The following is a 24,700-nucleotide window of genomic DNA, read 5'->3' as shown; positions in this document are numbered from 1 at the left end:
CGAGCCAAAGAATTTCTGCTACAGCTGACGCGGACGCCATCTTTGTCGCGAACATAAACAACATCGGAGAGCGGCGTTGACTGGCTTCTGGCTGTACCGCCTCTGTTTCACGGAACGCAACCGAGGTCGCCCCGTCGCCCGAGCTCATCCTTTCAGCCGAAGATGCTGGCCGCCTTGGTCACCTGAGGCACCGAGAGGTCGGTGAAACGCGCGGTCTTGTGTCGAGTGGCAGGGAATCGCAGCTAGGCGTTAGTTCGCGGAGATGAAAACGGTGGCTGCGCGCGTGAGCATGATGCCATGACAACGGCGCGGCGTTCCTTATTAGCGCACCCTGAAAAGGTTTCGTTACGCCTGCTTCCTCTCGCCTGCATAATAATAAAATAATAATAATAATGGCGAGCAGGGCTTTAACCCACGCGCACTCTGAGCCCACACAGCCCCCAGAACGTCAACACGAACACAGCAGGCTAACCGGGCCGCTTGGTTCGCGTCGCCCGAGCTCACTGGAGATGCCAGCGTGTTTTGGTTCTTTAGCGTGTGGTGTCGTGTTCTGAACAAAGCTGTTTTGGTTTTTTAACAGAGATGGGGATCCTGAGCGGATTTCCTCGCCGGGAGGGAGCGGAGGTGTAAACGGGGGAAGGGTGGGAGGGGCCCCCCCACACGGCCCTGACCAGATGGACCAAGAGTACGAGAGACGGCTGCTAAGGCAGATCAACCACCAGAACCTGCCGGCTGAGAGCCGCGTGACCAAGGTGAGGAGAGCTTCTGTAGCGCAGGTACTTCCACCTGCTCATCCATCCATAGGCTGTCTATCTGCCTATGCATTCATCCTTCTGTCCATCCATCCATCTGGCCTGTAGTCTGTGCTGTTTGCCTTTATCATGTATAAAGTCAGACTGCAGCATAAAAAATCTGCACCAAGCCTGGAAAAGTGTGAAACTGGGTCATGGCAGAACATCGGGGGGTCCCGTCCTGCGCAGTAACCCCACTGGGTCGTTTGTTGTCTTCCTAGAGCCTCGGCGCCGCCTGCAGCCCCGTCAGTGTAAAGTGCGGGGACCGCTTCATTCCCACCCGCGCTGGAAGCAACTGGAGCATCAACTTCCACTATGCCAACGTAAGCGATCTGTATTACCTGTCAGCCATGCACGCGACGCCGGTGCAGCAGCAGGTCCGTCACTGTCTTTCTGTGCAGGAGAACTGCCGCTCTCCCGCTCAGAACCACAAAGCAAAGGACGCCAGCTCAGACTCGAGCAAAGGTCAGAAGGCCCTCGTCCCGCTCTTCCTGCTCTTCCTGCTTGTACCTGCGGCTGTCGTCGTTGATCCCTGAGCTGGACCTCCGCCTGGTTTTACCGCCCTCTCCGTGTCTTACCTCCTCAGATGCCGTGGCGTATGCCGCGCTGCTGAGGAACGAGCTGCTGGGTGCTGGGATAGAGACCGTGGCAGAGCCTCACACAGACGACCGGCGGCATGAAGTCCTCGCTCAAGACTCCTACAGCCTTTTTAGGGTACAGATTAGGATTTTACGTTTTCATCAGATGAAGCTGTTTAAATCTGACCCAAACGTGCATCGCAGTTTTAAACCCTCCAGCTAAAGTCTAAAGCTGATAAAGTCCACTGTAGACTGACAAACGGCAGGAATCTCTTTATCTGCCGTCATTCTTGTGTATATTATTCGCCGTCTGATTCATCCCCGATTTGTAGGAATGGTGTTATTAGTGAGTTGGAGTGTAACAGTGCATCGGTCCACATCCATAAATCAATTAAATGATTAATGATCCAATTACATTCATGCAAAATTAAAACTTTGATCCATATCGTGATTTTTGAGATACACCTTTATTTTGAAATTCCCAAGGCATGAGATTAAAGTGAATATTTGATCTATTATTATTATTATTATTATTATTATTATTATTATTAACATTATTATTATTATTAAATGAGAAGAATTAAATGCCTGTAAGAGTTTAGGAATAAAATGGTTAAATCATGTTTTTTAGAGTTAATATCAATGTAAATAATAGTGTTAGGTGGGCAGATGATATCGATCGCATCGATTTGAGATCGTAACAGACTTTGTAACAGAGACTTTATGATATCCGATACCCAGACGGGATATCGGCTCCGATATTGACTAATTAGTTGGATCAGATATTGGATGAATGACGGCGATCCAGCATTCTGATCCAGTCATTTTTTATTTATTTTTTTACATCATGCACAGCAGTACAGTTGGAGCGATCTAGTCCCCATAGCATATTTATTTATAAACCACTTTACAAGAACAAAGGTGCTGTACACATACAACTGAACATAACTGTAAGATTAAAACAGACAAATAAAACAGACAAACAAGTTAAAATAGACAAAAAAGATAGTTGAAAACAGTAAAAATGGTTAAAAAATTAAAATAATTAAAAATGGAGTCACTTCAATTCTGTTTCCTACGCTGGTTCCGTCTTCACGCACAGCAGCTAGTGATGAGCAAACACAGAGCGACAGTCTGCTATTTGGAAACATTTAAACTTGATACGCCAACAAGTCCAACATTTAATATAGGCAGTGTGAAAATTGCGTGGGATGGTGATGAAGTTGATTAAATCAACACCACAGACATGTAAAGGTATACGGTTCATTCATTCAACAGTAGCATCGGGGATCAGTGTGCTCAGCCCGGGTATTGGGTCGGATAGGAAATAACTGTCTCTGTGCATCTCTACTTTGTGATATGGGCGAAGATCGTATCGGCATCCAAACAATTCCACATAACATCGTATCGTGATAAAGCTGGTGATTTACACCCCTATCTGTTAGTGAGGTGTCATTAAACAAAGAGAAATAAATGAAACCCTTTTGGGCAGTCTTAATAGCGATAGGGATAACAGAATATCAGCCTGTGTTCAGTACCATCTAACTCAGCTCTGCCTCATGTGTCTAACCTCTGCAGTACACCGTCCACACGAAGAGAGTGCCTTGTGATCGCGGCAACGAAGTCTCCCCCTTCTCCCTTTCTCCACTCAGCAACAAGAGGTAATAAACGTCCCCCCCGGACACGTGCTGGAGTTTCTTTCAGCTCAGATAGCTTACTTCTTTTTTTTTTGACTGTTCCATAGTCACAAGCTGCTCCGTTCGCCCCGCAAGCCGGCGCGAAAGATCTCCAAGATCCCCTTCAAAGTGCTGGATGCTCCGGAGCTGCAGGACGACTTCTACCTCAATCTGGTGGACTGGTCGGCGGGAAACCTGCTGAGCGTGGGGCTGGGTGCCTGCGTCTACCTGTGGAGCGCGTGCACCAGCCAGGTGAGGAGGGAGCAACGGCGCCTAGTAAAAGCCTTCGCCCTGCTGGAAGTCTGTCACCTTGTTTCATGTCACAGGCATAATGCGCTTTTGAGGGAGGGAAGATCAAATAAGATTGCAGATGAGCATGAACAGCTTCACTGTGAAGCATGGTGGTGGCAGCATCATGCTGTGGGGATGCTTTTCTTCAGCAGGGACAGGAAGCTGCTCAGGGGATTCCTAAGGGAAATTAGACGTTGTCAGAGCTCTAAGTAAGTCATCAGATGGTTTTAGGAGGGGACGGAAAGAATCTGCTGTAGCTCACAGACGTTTGGTCAATTTGGACTTTTCAGTCAGTTAAATCTTTTTTTTTTTTTGTTGCAAATTCTGCCTAATCATTATGAACACCTTGATGTAGGGTTTGGACCTTAGGCCACACCCTACATCAATACACAGATACAAGTCCCCTGCTATGCTTCAATCCATTGAGCATTCAAGTTTATCCACCTTGGAATTAGAAAATACGTCTAAAAAATGTCGATTTGGTCAAAGGTTTTACTGCTGTAATCTCTGCAGGATGTGCTACAATGGACACAGGCTGAATAGAAAAGGATGAAAAACCTTTCTCCGTTTGTTTGTTTAGAAAAATATTCAAATTTCTTCCACTTTACAGTTATGCTTTGTGCTGATTAAGCACATTAGATCCCAGCTGCTGTCATGTGACAATATATGCAGACTATCAGTGGGTGTGAATACTTCTGCATGGTCCTGTCTGCTGCAGGGACGCGTCGGCTGACACGAGGCGGCTGATGTGAGTTCTTCCTTGTGTTCCCCGCAGGTGACGAGGTTATGTGACCTTTCAGTGGACGGGGACTCCGTCACGTCCGTTTGTTGGAACGAGAGGGTGAGGCTCCTGAAGGTGTCCGTCTGCTCACTAGGTACCCTCCAGAAAAGAATGACTCCTGATTTTCCTCTGGGCCGCACAGGGGAGCCTGGTGGCCGTGGGAACCCACAAGGGCTACGTTCAGATCTGGGACGCCGCCGGAGGAAGGAAGCTGACCTGTCTGGAGGGCCACTCGGCCCGAGTAGGTCAGTGGCGTCTTAGCCGAGCGAGGACGATGCTTCTGCTGAATCACAATAAGACCAATCCTTTGGATTTTAGTAGACGCAGTAAAATATACACTGGCGTTTGTTTTTAATCAGAGCATAACATCAAGTCAGTTAATATTGATGTGGACAGTAGAGAGGGCGGTCCGTTGTTCTGGTGTTAATGGAATAATTACACTAACGAGGCGACATCACGTTTAGGTGGTACGGCACCAGGTTACATCCACGGAGCTCAGTGAAGCCCTGGTCATGATCTGAGAGAAAATGCCCCAGAACATCATGTGTCATCTTATAAGAAGCATGCCCGACTTCATCGGCCATGCATACGAGCACGTTGGGGGCACACAAACGAGTTGCTGCAGGGACACTTCAGCGGATCGGACCCGCCTGCTGCTCAGTTTCACCTTCTCTGTGACTTCAGCTCAACTCTTCTGTGGTTTGATAATGTCCATTTTCACCAAACGTAGCATCCTTTTGTCCCTGACGTCTTACCCGTCCCGTATCAGTATGGACGCCCGGCTGGGTTTCTTATGCGGTTGAGATCTGACGTGTTCCTTCAGTGTTTTTTGAGCAGTATATATAATCCTGTTTGGTGGTGCAGGTGCCCTGGCGTGGAACGGGGAGCAGCTGTCGTCAGGGAGTCGGGACAGAGTGATCCTGCAGCGGGACGTCCGAACACCGCCCTCTGCTGAGAGAAGGCTGCAAGGTCACAGGCAGGAAGTGTGCGGCCTCAAGTGGTCTCCGGACCACCAGCACCTTGCTTCTGGAGGCAACGACAACAAGGTAAGGCGTCTTCAGACCAGGCTGACTCACTCAGACTATAAATATCAAAACTTAAAAAATAAAGTGTACCTTTAGATTGGCTCCAAAGCTTCTGCTGATCAGATTTAAAGAATGAAATGTTCTTTTAAAGTTAGAATAATGATTTAATTACTCTGCACGTTGCCTGTCATATGTAATTGTACCAAACTGAAGGACATCATTGGAGTTTGCTGGTTCGTCTAGTTATCACTCGCAGCTCATCAGAGTACCACTGCTAAATGCATCCCACACAAAGCATCAGGCTCGGGCAGTGTAAGAGCTCCCAGGGTCAGGGTATCAGGCTGGTTATGGTGGTCTTTTCAGCACTATTGTCTTCTCAAAATATAGAAAAAAAATGCGTGTTGTACGCGGCAGCATCCATGACGTCCTCCTCTGCCTGTCCTCTTTGTCCAGCTGCTGGTGTGGAACAGCTCCAGCCTCGTCCCCGTGCAGCAGTACAGCGACCACCTGGCGGCGGTGAAGGCCATCGCCTGGTCCCCTCACCAACACGGCCTCCTGGCCTCAGGCGGCGGCACCGCCGACCGCTGCTTGCGCTTCTGGAACACCCTGACGGGTCAGGCGCTACAGAGCACAGACACCGGCTCCCAGGTCTGCAACCTGGCCTGGTCCAAACATGCCAACGAGCTGGTGAGGAGACTCTGGGGGGGCGCTCTCTGGACTCAGCTGCTGGTTTATTCCTTTATGTTAGTTTTGGTGCAGATTAACCAGCTTATATATGGAGTCAAAATGTGTCTGCCTTGTTTGTGTGTGTGTGTGTGTGTGTGTGTGTGTGTGTGTGTCCAGGTAAGCACTCACGGCTACTCTCAAAACCAGATTCTGGTGTGGAAGTATCCGTCTCTAACACAGGTGGCCAAGCTGACCGGACACTCCTACAGAGTCCTCTATCTGGTACGTGAAGAGAGACTTAACTTAGCAGAAGAAGTCAGAGCCTCTGTGGCTGCTCTGTGGTTGGCTTCTCTCTACAGCTCCAGAAAATCCACTTTGATCCATTCCCTTTAAAGCCGTACTGTGTCATTTTGGAGCGGCGCTCCCCCTGCAGGGCCTTTTTAAAGTAGCAGTGTCGTAAACACTCCCTCCCCACCGCGTTACCCCCCCACAGCTACAGCGCGCTGTCACTCAAAGCAGAGCGACGGAGAGAAAGAGTGATGTGTGTATGGGAGGGATGGTGGCGTCACCGGCTGGCTGGCTGTCTGTAGCGCAGCGGGACCGGGTCTATTTCTACCTGCTGGTATAAAACAAGCCAGACGTTGCTTACAATGAGCAGACTTGGTAACGCTGCTATTGATGCCAGTGGCCTTAGGTCGGCCTGCCGTAAAGCTGCTCATCTTAGAGAGAGAACGAGAACAGAGACGCAAGACCGCCTCCGGGTCGGAGGCATGAAAGGTTGCTCCCACAGGGACTTAGAAGAGGTAAAAATATTACTCAGTATACCTTTTAAATCAATCTGATTTATTCTAACGCAGCCCAATCATGTAGTTAAATTATGTAGTTATGTTATGTATCCAAGGAAGCCCAGCCAGTTGCTTTCAGCTCTTTGCAGGAGTCCCTCCTGATGCGCTAACATATGATGCCAGCTTCCTCTTTCTATGAATTGGTTCTGCACATGAAGACGAAGCTAATCGGTGTGAACAGTAACCCGCTGCTGAGGTGTCTGTCTATCAGGCAGCTGCTGGGCTTAGAACAGACTTGCTTTTTTCCTCCTGAAATAACAGGCCTTCTAAATTCTTCTAAATGTAACAACAGCACCCCCTACTGTCTGGTTTGCACCGGGCGTCAGTAGTATGATGAATACTGTTAATAAACTCCTAAAGAAGTACAAAACCTAATGTAACTGAAGTTTAGCTGTAATACTAAAGGCTGGATATTTTTGTCAGGTTCATAGTTAGCTAAAAGTTGCCTGCAGGTACGAGTTGGGCTAAAAGTCGTTTTTATTGTTGTTAATCTTATATAGTTAACAAAGTGTGGCAATGTTGAAAGATTGTAGTTGTTAGAAACCATTGTTATATGATAGAAATGAAGCCATATATATGGTATACATTTTTAAAGGGATTCTGGGTAATCCTCAGAACAACATTTTTAATGCATTAAAACAGAAAATGATAAAAGTGACATTTTTGACATACTGTTTGGAGGAGGGGGGCACAACAGCAAACATTTGAGAACCACGGCCCTGCAGGACCACAGCGCTGTAGTTGTCATTTCCAGCAGGGCACAGCTCTGCTCAGCCACGAGGTCCTCCTCTTTAACACTGTCCTCCTCAGGCTGTGTCCCCGGACGGAGAGGCCATCGTCACGGGAGCCGGAGATGAGACGCTTCGCTTCTGGAACGTCTTCAGTAAGACGCGATGCACTAAGGTACCGTAACCTGCTCTGTTACCGTCCCCCGCAATCTGCTGAACACGTGTGCAGCGTTCTGCTGGATACGCCCTTATGTATTATCATGGCGTATATGATAAATTATTAGGAAGGTTGCTTACAAGTATGTTATGTAACACGTGTAAAAAAAATCCTCTATCAGTTTATTTTTTTATATTTTTTTATAAACAAACATAAAATTTAATACAAAAACATCTTATTTGGGATTATCTGACAGAATCTGAAAAAGATCACTTGGCGTGAATACTCTTTGCAAGTCAAACTGCTTTAAACCAATGGGATCATGTGACGCATTCGGTGACGTTTGACCCAGTTTTATTTTTCCGCCCAGGAATCAAAGTCTGTGCTGAACCTTTTCACCAGGATACGATAGAGAGCGGCGGCGGCGGGTCCGGGGAGCTGCAGGAGAAACCGCGGCTACAACGGCCCTGACTCCGCTGTTAACACTCACAGACTCGTAGATCGCCCTCCAGCGAGCACCAGCCTCCACAGAGACCGTCCTCGGTAAAACTTTCTCAGCTGAGGACGTGGCTCCAACTCGCAGCGACGGGTGCGGGCCTCGGCCGGCGACGTCCCAGATTAAAAGAGTCACTACACGCCCTCTGCTTTAAAACGTCGCTCTTGTTCTCCTTGCTGTCGTGGATGTGATGAAGTTGTTTTATTGTCTATTAGCAGATGCGTATGTAAGTCTTCTAAGCTATGTAATGATGCAACGATGGAACCTTTTTAAAACGCGGGCTCCTTTGTAACAGAAGGGGGGGGGGGGGCTTCTGCAGCAGCACGGGACAGGAAACGGAAACCAATGGGTGAAAAAACACTCAGTCACCTGCAACTAAAGATTGGTTTAATCAGTGTTTTGTCAGTAAACGTACATTCATGGCACTATGACACTTTCTGACAGGTATTTTATTAAAAAAAAAAAAAAAAAAAAGTCCGGCGGTGACCCCGATGCCTTTGACAGGTTCACTCGGTGTGTGTGTGTGTGTGTGTGTGTGTGTGTTGCCGAGTGGGGTCAGTCCCAAGGGTTGTTTGCCCGCGCCACATCCTGAGTGCACCGTCCCGTTGGACACTCTGGCCGTGTTCAAACGGATCCGGGTTGTCCTGAGGTAAGAGCTGCTTCGTGTCGTCGAGGCGCTGCAGGAACCCGACCGCAGCTCTGACTAGCACTCGGAGTACCCGGACCCCTGCAGACCCCTGCAGAGCAGAGAGAACTCCTTCACGGTCTCCTTAACGCGCCGTTTGTTCGTTTGCTCCCTGGAAGAAGGGCACAGGTATGACGAGCTGTTGAGTGCAGTAGTTTCTGTTTGTGTATTTCATCAGCAAAGATAAATCAAGAGTTCATCTTCTTTTAGTAACTGGGGCTTTTTCTCCCTGCTGGAGCTAAAACGTTTTTACAATTTAAAATCCTTATTTTAAATCGTATTGCCGTAACATCATCTGACCCCGGACATTTTCAGAAAACTGACATTTCATTTGTATAAACTACCTCGGTGCCAAAATAAAATCCCACAATGAGAAATTGTTTGTACCCTTAAACAAATGTACTTCTAGGAATTAGTAACTGTTTCCCCGGGGGATAAATATGATGCCACACAGCTCCTTTTATTTTAGACACTCTACAAAATGGGAAAGACAAGGAAGCATGCCATTCATGTAGGGCAGAGGTGTGTAATAACAAATGGCTATAAGAAATTAGTGGATTCCCTAAACATGCCCAAATCTACAGTCAGAGCAATAATTAAGAAGCTTAAGGTTATGAGTCACATTTGCGTTGGATTTGGGGGAGGGAGGACTGGTAAGGCCACAGCCAGCAACCCTAACCCTGCTGCCTCTGAAACCGTCCAAGCTTGACTGTTCGCATGTTGTACATCTATCACCCGCAGTTCCTCGATTTGTGTGAAACTGTTTCAAGATGTGCTTTGCTTGCCTCCAGAAACGAGTTAGTTCACGTTAAGTAAATGGCAGCGAAGGAGTGTTCGTGTTTACCGATCACAATCAGATTAGCTCCACTACGTTATTACCGCTAAGGTAACTGTTAGCCCATAAAGATTTAGCACTGCATGATTGCAAGTATCACATTTGTCAGCTTTTTATTTTGAAGTTGTTTAAAAATTTTCAAATAATTTTAGCTTTCAATCTGATATTCAGAATTTTTCCGAGCCAGTTTTAAAGTAGGCTTGTTTATAATAAATGTAAATACAAACGTGAAGTTTTGAGACTTATTTCTGGGTAGGGAATGGTGCTCTGGAGAGCTACCTGGGGGGGACCCTAAGCCGGAATTAAAGTTGATTATATATTGGGCCGGCTCTGGACCGGAGTATAAACTACTCTAGATGTGCTGATGGACTTTTACTCTTCTCGTTTCCCAAAAGATGAATCTGAACTCTAAGTTCTGTCTAGACCGATGGTTCTCCTACATTCTAAGTACCTCCTCAGTTAATACGAAGGTTTCCAAGTACCAACACATTAACTGATGTTTTAAAACAGCACTTTTTGTAAAATAAAAACAAAGAACTGAAAAAAAATTACATCTTTTCCATTGATGTTGGATGTTTGGTAGTAGAATAGATTTTTTTTTTTTTTACTCACACCTTCCTAAGAACCAGGTAGGATGACAAGTCAGGAAAATAAAGTCTTAAGTGATCTGAAGACCATGGAGCATGAAAGAAACCTCGGTGTTGTTTCAGACCCTGATCTCAATTTTAGCAACCAGACAAAGTTTATTACTCAGTTAGATTAATGTCATCTCAAAAACAGCCAGAAAGAGCTTCCTGTCCAAGCAGGATGCAGAGAAGCTGATGCATGCTTTAATTTTCACTAGGTCAAGATTGCTGACAGATCGCCATGGTCATAACTGGAATCTTGCATCAGGATATTTCCACAACAGCAGCCTGGATATTGCTGTCCTGGACACCACATGTTAGGTTACCTTAGGATCTGCTGGGAGAACGCGTGCTTCTGCTCTGCAGTCACATGCGCCGAAGGGAAGCCAGGGGTCTGCAGGGTCTCTGTCAGCCACTGAGACAGCAGGGCCGGGCACTGTCGGTTCAGACTGAGCAGAACCTCAGAGAAGTGCTCCATCAGGCTGCGGGAAGATCCCCCTCCAACAGCCTGAGACAGGAGCCAAACAAAACACCGTTACACGGGGGCCAGGGACGCTGCTTATTGGCCGGAGAATAATGTGAGGGAGGAGGACTGTATCTACTTGTAGCACTGTCTCTGTCAGGGTCTTCCCATCGCTCTGCAGCACGTCACTGAGGGATGGCATGTCTTTGCAGCGGCTCAGAAACTCTGTCTGTTGGTAAAATAACGGAGAAGATCATCAGACCTGTGATTGACTCGCTTTAGAGATCACAGAAATTGTCCTCAGAGGATTTTTCATTTAAATCCCATATTAAACAGGTTTCCAGAGTTTCCTTTTTTCACCTCCGGAATATCGCCAAAATTAGAAACATTCTGTCCAGGGGTGATGCTGAAAAACTGGTCCATGCATTTGTTACTTCAAGGCTGGACTATTGTAATTCTTTACTATCAGGAAGTCCACAAAATGCAATTTGAAGCCTCTAGCTGATCCAAAATGCTGCAGCAAGAGTTCTGATGAAAATTTAACAAGCGGGATCATATTTCTCCAATTTTAGCTTCCCTTCACTGGCTTCCTGTTAAATCAAGAATAGAATTTAAAATTCTCCTTCTAACGTATAAAGCCCTTAATAATCAAGCTCCATCATATATCAGAGCTCTGATTACCCCGTATGTTCCTAACAGAGCACTTCGCTCTCAGGCTGCAGGTCTGCTGGTGGTTTCTAGAGTCTCTAAAAGTAGAATGGGAGGCAGATCCTTTAGCTATCAGGCTCCTCTCCTGTGGAACCAACTCCCAGTTTTGGTCTGTGAGGCAGACACCCTGTCTATTTTTAAGACTAATCTTAAAACTCTCCTTTTAAACAAAGCTTATAACTAGAGTGGCTCATGTTACCCTGAGCTATCTCTGTAGTTATGGTGCTACTGGAGGACATCCAGAGTTCTCCTACTGTTCTCCAATTTGCATTGTTAGTTGTTATTTCAGCATTTAACTTTATGTTCTCTGTAATTTTTTATCTTCATAGTAGGTACACCTGGTCTGTCGTTCTGTTAGCTGAGACATCATCCAGGGAAGGCAGATAATCTGCTATCACCATATAACATAGAAAGGACTCCTAGATCAATGTGCACTTCTGTGCTTTTGTGTCTCTGCTCTGTCTTCTCTAACCCCCAGTCAGTCAGTTGCCGCAGGTTCATACTGGTTCTGGATCTGCTGGAGGTTTTCCTTCCTGTTAAAGGGGGAGTTTTCCTCTCCACCAGTGCTTCATGCATGCTCAGAATGAGGGATTGCTACAAAGCCATGGTCAATGCAGACGACTCTCCCTGTGGCTCTACGCTCTTTCAGGAGGAGTGAATGCTGCTTGTCAAGACTTTGATGCAATCTACTGGGTTTCCGTAGACAAGAAACGTTCTGACCAATCTGTCTGTAAGATTTGATTGAATTTGACTTTGTAAATTGCCTTGAGATGACGTGTTGTTAATTGGTGCTATATATTTAAATATATACATAGGAAGTGGTGGCCTAGTGGTTAGAGCATTGCAAACCCAGAGGTTCTGGGTTCAACTCCCACAGACTGCCACTCTGGGTCCCTGAGCAAGACCCTTAACCCCAGATTGCTCCCCAGGCGCCGCACAGTGGCAGCTCACTGCTCCCCAAGGGGATGGGTTAAGATGCAGAGAACAAATTTCATTGGAATGTACGTTGCAATGACTATAAAGATGATTATGATTAATTTAAATCTTTCCCACTTTCCCCTCTCAGCTTACAAAGAATAGGCAGGCAGCTTTAGCAGTAGGCGTCTCTGGGAACTTGATGGACAGGATCCCTGTTGAAAAGCAGGAGAAAACATTTCAAATTGGCTCATTCATCTGATGGCTTAAATACCCTTCTAGTTCACAGACCTTCTGAGGGAAATCACATTATGTGGAAGAACTAAAAGTCGCGGTTCAGTCAGATCTGCTGTGTAAGGTTAGCCCTACTTTTTCCAGTTGTGTACAGAACGCTAACCTGCAGGGGTTCTCACCTGAGTAAAACAGAGCCTTGACATCTGACTGGGCTGACGGATGCAAATCTGGACTCCTTTTAAGGATCTGAAAGTCAACAGGACAAGTTCTGTTATTTTCAGCTTTTGGTTGCCTGTAGGTCTTCGTGGAGAAGGAAATGTGCATTCCACCAACCTGAGCATGAAGGCACATGAATGACTCTGCGACGTCAGGATGCTCCCTTGGACCTGCCAAGTAACACGTCAAAGGACAAACACTGCCTCACAGTCTTGGGTCAATCTAAATCATTTAACACGCTTCTCCCATGAAGGATCCTAACTGGTTTTGAACGGAAGCTCTTCAGGTTTTCAAAATCATTGGATCACACTGGCTGTTATCACACATTTAGTAATGTTAGTAAATGTCACTTGTTAAAACTAAACTAAAACGTTTTGTCTGAACAAAAGAAAATGTATAAAAGGGGCTTCTTTGCACTATTTGTGTGTGTCTATGAATAAATATAATGAACACTGTTCAAATATGGATGTTTTACAAGTAGAGGAAACGTTGCGGTAGCATTGACATACTTGACTGAAAATAGTTAAGTAATTGTGATGAAAATGAGTGAAGCAAGCTTCCCCAGAGAAACCTTTGCAAAGCCACGAGACTTCACGTATCAAGATGTTAAAAATGCACCAATAGTCAGTAGATTCACATAATTTTCATAATCAGCTCAATTGGTCCTGACACGGTCAGAAATTCAAAAATTATATCTTTTTCTATTCTGTGTACTCACCAACCAAAGCAGTGCCAGGTTGCACCAACAACACTCTTTAGTGTGAATGGTGTAGCAGAGTGATAAAGACTCAAATCTAGCCGTTTTCACAAGTGAGATGTTGGCAAATGAACTCAGAGGTAACAGAGACATTAAAAGCTTAAATGGAAGCTTATTTTTCATGAAATGTGGAAACACATCTGTGGTTTAATCAGGCTGCAAGAAGGGAGACCTTTAGCAGTATCCAGGGGTTGAAAACATGTTTCCCGGTTTTGTCCTTTTAACCTCCTGTGTGCCATGATGAACCATGCTGGGTTTGTAGGTGTTGGAAGTCATTTGGAAATCTCAAAAAGTCTAAGCCAGGCCCTAATTTCTCCAGGGTATACACTGACGCTGTTTTAGCAATGCTAACCCGGCTAACTGCTCCAATTGCTAATATAACTACTTTAAGTGCTCTCTCTCACAAACACACGCACACAGTGTGACGTCGCCCCTGCTCCTGATTCGCCCAAAAGTTCTGACAGCGCACAGATGGAAGACTTCTTGTTTATCTCAGCTGTCAAATGGAAGCCAGAGTTTGTTTGAATCGCCATCAGAGCTGCTAAGGAGAAAGGTTTGATCTTTGGGGAGGCGAACACCTGCAGTGAGGTGAAGAGGCCAAAATGGCTACCAGCAACAGTGTGTGTCATACGGTCTCCTCTTTGGGATGTCGTGTGTGTGCCTCAGCGAGTGATGTCGGTTGAACGGAGAGCGGGTCCTTGTGCAATGATAAGAAATTCTCACTATAAAGAAGCAGTCTGTTGGTCTAATTCCCACACAATACAAACGTGTGAACAAAAATGTTTTAAACTCAACAGAGATCTGCAAAAATGGAGGAAATGAGAAAACGGCCAGAAAATTCTGATTAATGTGCCTCTAATAAATATTTTCGAGAGAGTCTGGCTGATTCAGACAAAATAAAGGATAACTCGAGTCTGTGTGTATGTGTAACAGTATAGCTTTCCTTACCTTGTTGGAATATGGCCAGCGTTGTTAAGGTCAGCACTTCCACAAGGCTTCTGATGTCAGGGATGTGTTGCTCCTCTCCAGCAAAGATATGCACCATCTAAAGAGAGCATGAAACAGACTGGATCTCATCCCTGCATTTTCACTCCGAGCAAGGTTTTTTTTTTTATCCTACCCCCGATCTAAGGATTCATACTTGACGGGTCAGGTCCAGAGCAGGGGCTTGTGGGTAAGTGCTGTAGATCTGCCCCAGCATCTCGCTCAGCTGAGGCACCATGGGGCCGAAATCATGCAGGAGGGTCCGCACGGATTTATCAAAGACCCCGCACACTGCCTGAGACGGGAGGGTCACCAAACACGCAAAGGCTGATCATACCTGCATATTCATCAAACATTTAGTTGAAATGACGAGTGAGCTTGAAAAATAAATCCTACCTCTACTACTTCAGAGTCATGAAGCCATTTACTAATGATGGTCTGGATTAAAGGGAACACTTGCTGCAGCACAACTACGACCTAAACGTGTGAAAGAACAACAAGGTAAACAGTATCAAACTGAAACCAAAGTGCTTTTTCTTTAAGTTTAATATTGCACGTTTTTTCTGCAAACTGACTGGGTTTTGAACGCTCTGTGAGGGCGTGCGTCTGGGGCTGACGTCTTCTTCCTCTAAGCCATCTGCAGACCTGTTGACATCCAGGGTGGTAAAGAGGCTGGACAGCAAGCCCAAGCTGTACACTATGCTCTGTTTATTTGCAGGATTGGGCTTTTGAGACAGACAGAGAGAGAGAGAGAGACAGGAAAAAAATGTGATTCTGATGTTTACTGACATTATGTGAATGTGACCAACAGATTTCTTGCTCCTTCTGTAAAAGGTTACTTAGTTTAGTCCCCAAACCCTAAATTGAGCTGCAGAACTGAGCTTCGGCAGAAGAGTCAGCTGATTTGTTAATTTCCTCTCCGCTACACCGCTGGGCTAATGTTGAGTTAAGATGCAGGGAGACAAACTTCAAAGAGGTCTTCCGCTGTTCACGATTTTCCAAATCTGAATGGTTTATGTAAGCCTGACATTGGTGGAGGAGAACAGAACGTTTCAGTGTGTGCTGCTTTGTTAAACTGTATCTGTAACCATCCATTATCTATGTTTCTCATGTTTTATTCCCTGTGTTATATCGGGACTGTTATGTCAGAGATCAAGATAAAGTAGAGCGTCACTGTTAAATAGAAGTAAAATGGTTTTCAATTTTTTTTCTTTTCTTTTTTAGAAATAAAACTCTGAAAAGTACAGTGAGCATTAACCAGTACGTCTCAATTAATCAGAATATCGGGGGAAAAGGGCAACTCATATGTAGATTCATTACATGTAGAGTGGAATATGTCAAGCTTTTGTTTTCTAAAATATTGTCTATGGTTTACAGATAATGAAAAATCTAAATTTAGTCTCTCAGTAAATTAGAATATTGTTAAAAGAGTTAAATATTGGAAACCCTTGGTGTCACATCTTAATCGGCTAAATAACTCAAAGATTTCCAGAGCCTCTAAATGGTCTCTTAGTCTGGGTCAGTAGGCGACACGGTCATGGGGAAGGCTACTGATTGGACAGAAGTCCAGAAGACAGTTATTGACCCAATCCACAAGCAGAGGAAGCTACAACAGGTCACTGGTAAAGAATCTAGCGACTCTTCATGCCCTGACTCCAGTTTCTGCAACTCCTTGTGAGGTTCCCCCAGATTCTTGAATGGATTTTTCTTCACAATCCTCTCAAAGCTGAAAGCATGTTCATGGAAAGTTTAGTGGAAGGAAAAAGCATGGTAGCAAAAGGTGCACCCGCAACTGGGACGACTGCTGCTGCTACAAAAGGGTTGTCAAGACAAATCCATTGAAAACGTTTGGGGAACTTCACAAGAAGTGGACAGAGACTGGAGTCAGGGCATTAAGAGTCAAGTTCATCGTGTCAAGCCGCTTCTGAACCAGAGACAACATCAGAAGAATTCTTAGAGCACTTCATGCTTCCCTGCAGACAAGCTGTATGAAGAGGCTGACTTCCTTTTCCTGCTGGACTCGACTCCTGCCCAGACTGCTAAAGGTACCAAAAGCTGCCTCAATGACTCTATGCTTGGCTGGCCAGCAAACTAGTCTGACCTGAAAAACTACGGGCTGTTGATAAGAGGAGGATGAGACAACAGACGCAACAATGCAGATGACCTGGAGGCCGCTATCAAAGCAGCCTGGACTTCCACTGACCCTCAGCAAAACCACAGGCTTATCACCTCCTGTATACATAGACGCAGTAATTCATGCAAAAGGCGCCCCGCCAAGTATTGAGTGGACATCAGCTCTACATTTTAGTTGAAAAGAAACATTTTTTATTGATCTAATGTAATCTAACTTTCTGAGACACTAAATTTTGGCTTTCCTTTATCTGTAAGTCAACACATAAAATCAAATATATCTGGATCATGATGGATTAAGTACACCGGCCTGCTCCTGCATATCTATTGAAGGCCCATCTTACCCCGGTTCCAGATTTGGCCGTAAATGAGAAAACATTGATCAGAGGTAAAACATTGCAATATGCATATTTAATTTATTAGAAATTAAATATGGAGACAGAGTATTATATTACCATTATAAGATGCCCTCATAGCGATTGCCGATGCAGGATTCTGTCTAACTTTCACAAGTCTGAACACATCTTTTTAAGGGTGAGACCATCCCATGTTTTTTAGGAGGAGGGGGGATCTGTTTCGAACAAAGGAACTCTCTTTCTGACCCACCCCCTCCGGCAATAAACCTTCATGTGTTATCTTACCCAGCAGCAGGGGGGAGACATACCTTAGACATACCAGGGGGGATATTTTTCTCAACAATCGCCATACCTGAAATGTTGCCAATTTACACCTAACCCCTGTTAGGTTGTAATATATATTTGAATTTATGCCCTATCTGTGGCACGGGCCACACTCCAACTGTTGCGTTGCTCTTTTTTTAATTCCTTGTGCTTTTAGGCTTACCTCCTGTCGAGCCAGTGAGTCCAGCTGCTGGATGTGAGGGGTGATGAGTGAGTGCAGCCTGCCTAAGATCTCCTCAGGCGGCAGGGCCGACAGCAGGAAACCCAAGGCCTGCATCAGCCACATGCACTGGCTGCTCTGCACACATACACACACAAAAACCAATGCAGCTGTTTTTTTTTTCTAAGCAAATCCAGAGCTAACGGATCCTCCAGGATTGCTTACTCACCTCGTGGATTTCTTTGAGCAGCACATCCTTACGGGAAGGAACAAAACAAATCAGTGTTAGAAATGCACGTCACGCTGGACTGATGGCTTGGAAAAGTGCGTCAGACCTGAGAGACGGTGAGGATGTCCTGAGCGTAGGGGGCGAGGTCATGTCGACACTCTCTGCAGATCCGCTTGAGTGTGGAGATACTGGACACAGACAGCTCTGCCTTCACCAGGCCCCGCAGCACCATGGGTAATATGCCAGCCAGCATCACAGGATGGTCCGCCAACCACTCAGCCAGTGACCCTGCACAACATTTGCCACGTTACCGCAACAGCTTAGAGCGGACTCTGATTGTGCAAAGGTCGTTCGACCCAAACCCTGATCCCGTTTGGGATTCTTTAGATAACAGAATTTAAAGGTCAGACTAAAATTAAAAATATATTTATAAGGTGTCTCTACAGCCTGACTAAATCCTTTTATTTCGCTGAACAACAAAGTTTGACTTTATACCTATGGTGTACATGACTGTGTCAGCCAGCATCACGTTGCCAATGTTGATTCTTGGGATCAGACCAATGAGACCAGGAATAACGTCAGAGTAGTTCACGTCGATGGTCTCGGCTATGGACTGGAAGCCGAACAGCAATGCTTCAGTGTCCTTAGGACAGTGAAAATGAGTTGCTGTTAGAACAGGAGGTTGTGAACAAGAAAAAGATCTGCAGCTCCAAAATGAAGCACTTCCACAGATCCACATTCCTACAGAAGCTACAGAGCTACAGACGATTTGTGGGAACAAACAAGATCGCTTTAATGTTGCACTGCGTTAGCAAGAACTGAAGGTATTTTAACTTTTAAGTCTTCAGTCTTTCCATCCTTCCATCAGTCCATCAACCAATCATCCATCTATTGTTCTATCCATCATTTTGTTTATTTGCTTTTCAAATGTGACCAAATCAATATGAAACCCCACTGAAATCTTTTAGCACATGACACAAGCGCAGTAAATAAATTACAATGGCATTGAAAAGTTTGTTTATTTAAGTGAAAGTCATATAATAATGGCTTACAGCTAAAGAAAGAACAAGCTTTGATTTCTCAGAAAGTTACAATCTTACATAAGACCCATGAAAATAGGATTTTTTTTAAACAGAAATGTTATGTTACGGTCAACAGAGTCACTGGGTGAAGTGTATGCAACTATATTAATGGAAAGTTGAGTGGAAGGAAAAGGTCTGGTAAAAACAGGCATAAAAGGAATCACCACAAACTTAAGAGGGTTGTCAAGCAAAATGCATTTAAGAATTTGGGGAAGTTTCACAAGGAGTGGAGTCAGAAGTGGAGGATGACGGTACACACAGACCTATCCTGGAAACAACTGTTGCCTTTGTTGTGCTAAGCCACTCCTGAACCTGAGATAATGTCAGAGCCGTCTTATGAGCTAAGGAGAAAATGGCTTTTGTCTCGTTCCTGTACACTCTTTTTCAGACGAAAGTAAAATTTAGCATTCCATTTGCAAGTTAAGTTCCTAGAATCTGGAAGAAAAGCAGAGGGGCACACGATCCAAGCGGTGAAGTTTCCATGTTAGCAACGTTTACCAGAAAGTTTTAGTGCAATTTCGCTTTCCGTGGTATCCCTGTGCTTGGTTAGGCAGCGAACTGTCCTGACCCGAAGCTCACTGAGACTCTGTGGAGTGTTGTGAAGAAGAGCATGAGAGATACCCAGACAACGCAGACATGATGAAGCAACCTGAACCTCTCCTCCATGTTGCGCTGCACTGATGCAGTAATAGATGCAAAATGCTGTACAGCACATGGACATTGCTTTCAGTGGGCCCACATTACTTTCTCTGAAAAATGTCTTTATTAGTGTCGTGTGATAATCACATTTTCTGAAATAGACGGAATCATCCAATTTCAAAGAAATAAACACTTACCTCCCTCTGTAAATAATGAATAGATATTTCTGAATTGAATTACTGAAACAATTGTACTTTTGATGAGATTCTAATTTACTGAGTTGCACCTGTCAGTCCTATGATTTTTTCCCTGTACACCACCTGACTTAGATTACATTCAGAGGCTAAGGGGACACTTTCTTATTGAATGCTTTAGAAAGCCCGTCACGACCTTACCTGCCATACTGCTGACTGCTGCGGGTCCATGAGCAGCCTGGCCAGCCTGTCGTAGAGGTTACTGAGCAGCTCCGCTCCCAGCATCTCATAGACATACATCAGCGTGTCTGAGATGTCCACCCTTTGGAATAAAACACAGCACGGTTGAGGGTGCAGCGCCGGTAGGCAGCAGCAAAATAAAATAACAACTGAAGAATGTTTCGCCAAAACAAAGCTGCCTGTCAGAGCGATGTTCATTTTGAGCCATACCAACGGTCATCATCAGGCAAAATTTACACCATAGACTTTCATATGGCCAACAATCTCAGTACAAATCATGTACATGTATTTAGCTCAAACACTGTAAGTCAAATGGAGCCATTTTTGTATGCCGGTGTGAGTTCTTATCCTCTGTTCTGTGTGTTCTCCCCGGGTAATACAACGCACAGCAAGTGCCACTGGGTAAATTCTGCTTACGTGTAAGCTTGCATGGTTAGGAAATACTCTACACATGATTTTACAAGAGCTGTGACTGGTGGCAATGGGTGGGTGGGGTTGTGCTTCCACCCTTTAAATCCAGCTGATATGGCCTTGTGGAAAAGGAAAAGTTTCCACACCCCTTGAGCAGATCACATGTTGTAGCGTTACAACAACGGAACGGGATTTTTATAACAGACTGACGCTGGATCCTTTTTCTTCGCAAAATAGCTCCTGTTCAGCCAGATTGGATGGAGATCATCTGGGAACATCATTTTTACTAGACAATCTCAATTGGATGTATCTGGACTTTGACTAGGCCATTGTGGCTCTGGTCATCTGTTCAGGGTTGTGGTCCAGCTGGAAGGTGAACCTCTGTCCCATTCTCAAGTCTTGCAGCATTTAACCCCCCCCCCCCCCAACTCCCCCCTTGTTGCTCTGTATTTAGCTCCATCCATCATTCTATCAATTTAGACCATCCTTCCTGTCCTAGCTAAATCAACGCACCTCCCAATCAATAATCCCGCCACTATCATGTTTTACTGGGGGTGTGCACTGCAAAAACTGATCTAAAAATAAGTAAAATGTTCTTAAAGTTAGTGTATTTGTCCTTGATTTGAGCAGGTAAATAAGATTATTTGCCAATAGAATGAGTATTTTGACCCCTAAAATAAGATAATTAGTCATTCTGCACTTGAAATAAGATGATGGCGATGAGTTGTTCCTATTTTAAGTGTAAAAATCTTATTCCATTGGCAAATCATCTTATTTACCTGCTCAAATCAAGGAGAAATACACAAATTTTAAGAACTTTTTACTTATTTTAAGTTCCGTTTTTGCAGTGTGGTGAGTTCAGGATCAGCTCCAGGGGTATGAAAACCTTTGCTAGGCCCTCTCTGAGCAGGACTACACAGACCGGCCTGAGAGTCATGCTGTTTACCAGTAAATGGGACGTTCGCTTTTTTTAGACGCTGCTTCGGAGCTGCACCTCTAGACTGAGAGATGATGGAAAGCATCCATCGTGTTGCGGAGCTGACCTGTAAATTCGAAACTGCTCTTTGTCATCAGAGGACCAGGAGGCGTATTCCTCCTGGGAGGGATAGTGGGATTTGAGCAGCAACACGTCGACCAGCTGGAAGTAAACTGGCTTGTAGACCTGCAGGTAACCCCCCTGCTTTTCTTCCTCAAACGATAAAATGTCGTCCTGAAAATTCAACAAGGTGGGACAAATCAGTAATTGTAACTTGATGAAGTTCGTGCTTTAAAGAACGACATCCTAACGGGTGTTAGTGTGTGTTTGCATGGGTGCGTACCTGCAGTGTGTACCAGAAGGTGAGAGTCAGGGAGCTCGTGGTCTCGTTAACTGGGTAGTGTCCAGGGATCCCCGTGCAGAACAGAATCATGTTCACCAGAGCCATGTACTCCTGCCAGTGGTCCAGTTGTTCCAGCAAAACCCTGCCGGGGACAAACAACTGGAAATGTGTGTGTGTTTTCTTGTACTTGCAGCTGAGTGAGAACACTTTTTGCTCATTTTACTAGTAAAGTGAGGACCTTTTGTCGGTCCTCACTTTCATTCAGGGCTAGGGGTCACGTTTAGCACTAAGCTGTTTAGGGTTAGGGTGGGCTTAGGTATAAACCCAAACAAAGTTAGGGTCAGGGTTAGGCCATAGAAAGCTGTGTGTGTACCTGGAGTGCGTTTCCCCCAGAGCAACAGCTATGCGACAGATGCCATGGGTGGTCTCCATGTCCCCGTCCTGAGCTGCTGTCTTCAGCTGGTCATAAAGGCCCAGCACCAGAGGCATCAGACTCAGAAGGACACTGATGAACCTGCACACAAAGAGTTCTGGGTCACACTGCTGATACCCGACGGCCACCTGTGACCCAGCTTTGTGCTCACCTCTGGCAATCCGGCTGTGAGACGGCGGTGACTATGGTCTCCACCGCGGTGTCGAACAGCCCCGGGTCGGACAGCGCTGTGAAACAGTCCTGGACCAGTTCCTGGCTCTCCCCCAGTGGCACGTCTAGCCCCACCCAGCTAGAGAAGCAGCGGAGAACTTTCTCCTTCACCTTAACAGACGAGTCCTGGCTTTGTAGGAGCTGCCGGAGCATGGCGCACACCACAGCCCACTCCCCGACCAGAGCCTCCCTCAGCTGGGTGCGACGGGCTTGGGCCAAACGGCCACTCTGGAACTCCTCTGGAAGTACAGTGAGGAGCTCCAGGAGGGCAAGGCAATGTGCATGGGGGTCCTGAGAGGCCTTGGCACCAGGATCACCTTCAGAGTCTGCTTTCTGAGGTTGGAATGCCCTCACCATGTCTGCCACTGGCTTGGACCAGGCCTGGGGGATCAGGTTCAGAGCCATGGAGGCCAGCGCTACGCACAGCCGAGTTAGCACCATTTTTGGGCCAGAGGAGAAGCGTAAGATATGAGAAAGAAGCTGTGTTCTGAGGTCCTCGTGGTGCTCCGCAGGCAGGTCGCCCCAGTGACGGCAGATCTTGATGTGGAGCGTGCTGGCACCGAAAAACTGAATCTCTGGGATCTGCAACGAGGCACGTTTGGAAATGAAGCAATCAGAGTGTAACGCAAGATCTATTTCTGCAGAACTAATACAGCTTTATTAGGATGTCAATCTTTGTGAGTTCTCTTTCAGAAATACAACGGAAAGGCTCACTGAAATTGAAATTCCATCTGAAACTTTCAAAGGCGTCAAAGTCCTAAGTTCAGTATCCAGTGTGGTTCCCATGCATTTAAAGCATACAGAAAGTTGCAGGTTTAAGCCATTTATTGGCATTGCTGACATGGTATATCTCAATATCTCGTCATAAAATATTGATATATGAACATTCCCTATCAGTGTTTCATAAAACGGAAAGGAAATACTTTAGTTGGTGCCACAAAAAATTAGCAAATCCCACAGGTTTTCTGATTTATCACGTGAATGAGCTCAACTCAGGTGTGACATCATTTCCATATCCAAGTGACAGCTTCCAACACGAACTAAAGTACTTTTGGCTTCACTTTTTTACACACCTCACTGATACTAAACACAGCCAACTTTAAGTCATCGTCCCTCACAAACTTTGCCACCTAAGGGTGCTGTTCAGTGTGTCCGTTGGCGGTTAGGGACGGTGCATTCACTGATTGGAAAAAGATCTAAAACTGTAAGACGATTTCATCCGACCGGTTACCAGACGGGGCTGATCGAGCGGAAAATCGGCTGATTCCAGTCAAGAGCTGTTAAATCGGTGCAACTCATTGGCATAATGATAAAATAAAGTGAATCTGTAGAAGGTGGAAAGCAGAACCTTTTCAGGGTTGAGCAGGGCCCAGCAGAACTGCCATGCCTGTGCAGAGGCTTGGGCTTGGGTCAACCACTTCTGAGCCACATTCTTACGCTCCATGTCTGGATCGAAGTACAGCTGGTAGAGAGCCTGGAGAAGGAAAGTGGAGCTGATGTAAGGGGAAAGCTCGATCAATGTAAGTAGAGCAGAATGTCTCCAGAAAAAAACGAAAGGAAATGTTTATTTTTGACTAAACTGGCATAAAGTCCTGAAGAAAAAAACAAACAAACATGTTTTAGTATTTGTTAATGGTTGGGCATGCTGGACGACCAATTTCTTAGACAGTAAAAATGTGTTGTCATGGGAACTAATCCAAGACACATGCTGTTGGTTATTATTAGGAGAGCAAATGCTAAAAGCTGGAATCAAGTTACAAATGGACCAGTTTCCTGAACGCCAAACTGCAAAGACTAAACCAGTTCTTTTCCCTGGCGGAGGTTTAATTTCTATTTTATTCTAATACCGTAATGACTAAAATGGCTGATTAAAGAGAAAAAAAACAGTAACAAAAAAAAGTTGATATTTCATGTTCTCTGACACATAATTCATTTATAACCGTATTAAACGTTTTCTGCGGACCTAAGCGGATAATTTAAAGTAACTCACCGTCTCTACGTTCTCCTGCGTAAACTCCAACTCCACCGGGCTCTGCCCCGCCGTGGCTGCGGACTCCATCGGGCCAGATTTGGGTAAATTTCCGTTTCTTACTAATTATGTACACCTAATAGATTAAATCAATTGAATAAATAAAAAGTCTCCAAAAGTGAGCCAAATGCCGCTCTCAGGACTCTCTGCCTTCCACGCAGTCCACGCGTGTGGCCAATGCGCTCAGGTGTGGTGACATGCTGACCTCACTGGGGACAAAAAAATAAATAAAATAAAAGAAGAAGCTGGCTCGCTGCAAAGAGCCGTCGAAGCACGATGCGAATCTAAAACTGCCAGTCTGCTGTCACACAAGGCCTCTGACAGGTCAGGAAGTGTTGCAGGACAACCTTCACAGCGCTGGTGACAGGCCACCGCCGCGGCGCCTTTACGAGGCGCTCCTGACGCAGACCGCTGCGCCTCTGACGCACCGGCGTCTGATTGGAGCAGCGCTGCTCCAGCCACCGCGATCAGATGCGCTTAGAGAAAA

The 24,700-nt window shown here is 45.5% G+C and overlaps 2 protein-coding genes across 3 annotated transcripts; one reads left to right on the top strand and one right to left on the bottom strand.

Moving 5' to 3' along the window:
* Positions 1-8,508, top strand: fzr1b (fizzy/cell division cycle 20 related 1b). Its single transcript, XM_012861042.3, has 14 exons — positions 1-197; positions 581-752; positions 1,013-1,114; positions 1,193-1,256; positions 1,378-1,505; positions 2,948-3,030; positions 3,114-3,297; positions 4,112-4,177; positions 4,260-4,362; positions 4,982-5,163; positions 5,596-5,829; positions 5,986-6,090; positions 7,464-7,556; positions 7,909-8,508. Exons 2-14 carry the CDS (start codon positions 675-677, stop codon positions 7,948-7,950), a joined length of 1,464 nt encoding a protein of 487 aa, XP_012716496.1. The 5' UTR covers positions 1-197; positions 581-674; the 3' UTR covers positions 7,951-8,508.
* Positions 8,490-24,580, bottom strand: LOC105925281 (importin-13). 2 transcript variants are annotated; one of them, XM_012861043.3, is made up of 21 exons: positions 24,175-24,578; positions 23,533-23,658; positions 22,126-22,766; positions 21,915-22,055; positions 21,542-21,683; positions 21,266-21,432; positions 19,773-19,893; positions 18,152-18,299; positions 17,763-17,944; positions 17,657-17,683; positions 17,431-17,565; positions 15,033-15,182; positions 14,854-14,934; positions 14,615-14,752; positions 14,422-14,518; positions 12,834-12,886; positions 12,680-12,746; positions 12,423-12,481; positions 10,783-10,872; positions 10,507-10,688; positions 8,490-8,831 (listed from the first exon to the last, which is right to left on the bottom strand). In XM_012861043.3, exons 1-21 carry the CDS (start codon positions 24,241-24,243, stop codon positions 8,738-8,740), a joined length of 2,910 nt encoding a protein of 969 aa, XP_012716497.2. In that variant the 5' UTR covers positions 24,244-24,578; the 3' UTR covers positions 8,490-8,737. The 2 variants fall into 2 exon arrangements, with proteins under 2 accessions (XP_012716497.2, XP_021171300.2); XM_021315625.2 differs by lacking the exons at positions 14,615-14,752; positions 14,854-14,934; positions 15,033-15,182 and having other exon boundaries at positions 24,175-24,580.
* Between the last annotated feature and the right edge of the window lie 120 nt (positions 24,581-24,700).

The sequence above is a fragment of the Fundulus heteroclitus genome, chromosome 6, assembly GCF_011125445.2.
Source record: "Fundulus heteroclitus isolate FHET01 chromosome 6, MU-UCD_Fhet_4.1, whole genome shotgun sequence".
Lineage (NCBI taxonomy): Eukaryota > Metazoa > Chordata > Actinopteri > Cyprinodontiformes > Fundulidae > Fundulus > Fundulus heteroclitus.
The sequence above is the reverse complement of the archived record's forward strand: the minus strand, read 5'-3'. Positions and strand labels throughout refer to the sequence as shown.

Excerpts from the sequence above, each read along its gene's own strand:
- fzr1b (XM_012861042.3), top strand. The coding sequence starts at position 675 with ATGGACCAAGAGTACGAGAGACGGCTGCTAAGGCAGATCAACCACCAG. Across the intron at positions 4,178-4,259 it reads CCGTTTGTTGGAACGAGAGG|GGGAGCCTGGTGGCCGTGGG; the intron begins GTGAGGCTCCTG and ends TGGGCCGCACAG. Across the intron at positions 4,363-4,981 it reads GGGCCACTCGGCCCGAGTAG|GTGCCCTGGCGTGGAACGGG; the intron begins GTCAGTGGCGTC and ends TTGGTGGTGCAG.
- LOC105925281 (XM_012861043.3), bottom strand. The coding sequence starts at position 24,243 with ATGGAGTCCGCAGCCACGGCGGGGCAGAGCCCGGTGGAGTTGGAGTTT. Across the intron at positions 19,894-21,265 it reads GAGCAGTTTCGAATTTACAG|GGTGGACATCTCAGACACGC; the intron begins GTCAGCTCCGCA and ends TTTATTCCAAAG. Across the intron at positions 8,832-10,506 it reads TTCTCCCAGCAGATCCTAAG|GGAGCAAACGAACAAACGGC; the intron begins GTAACCTAACAT and ends CCCTTCTTCCAG.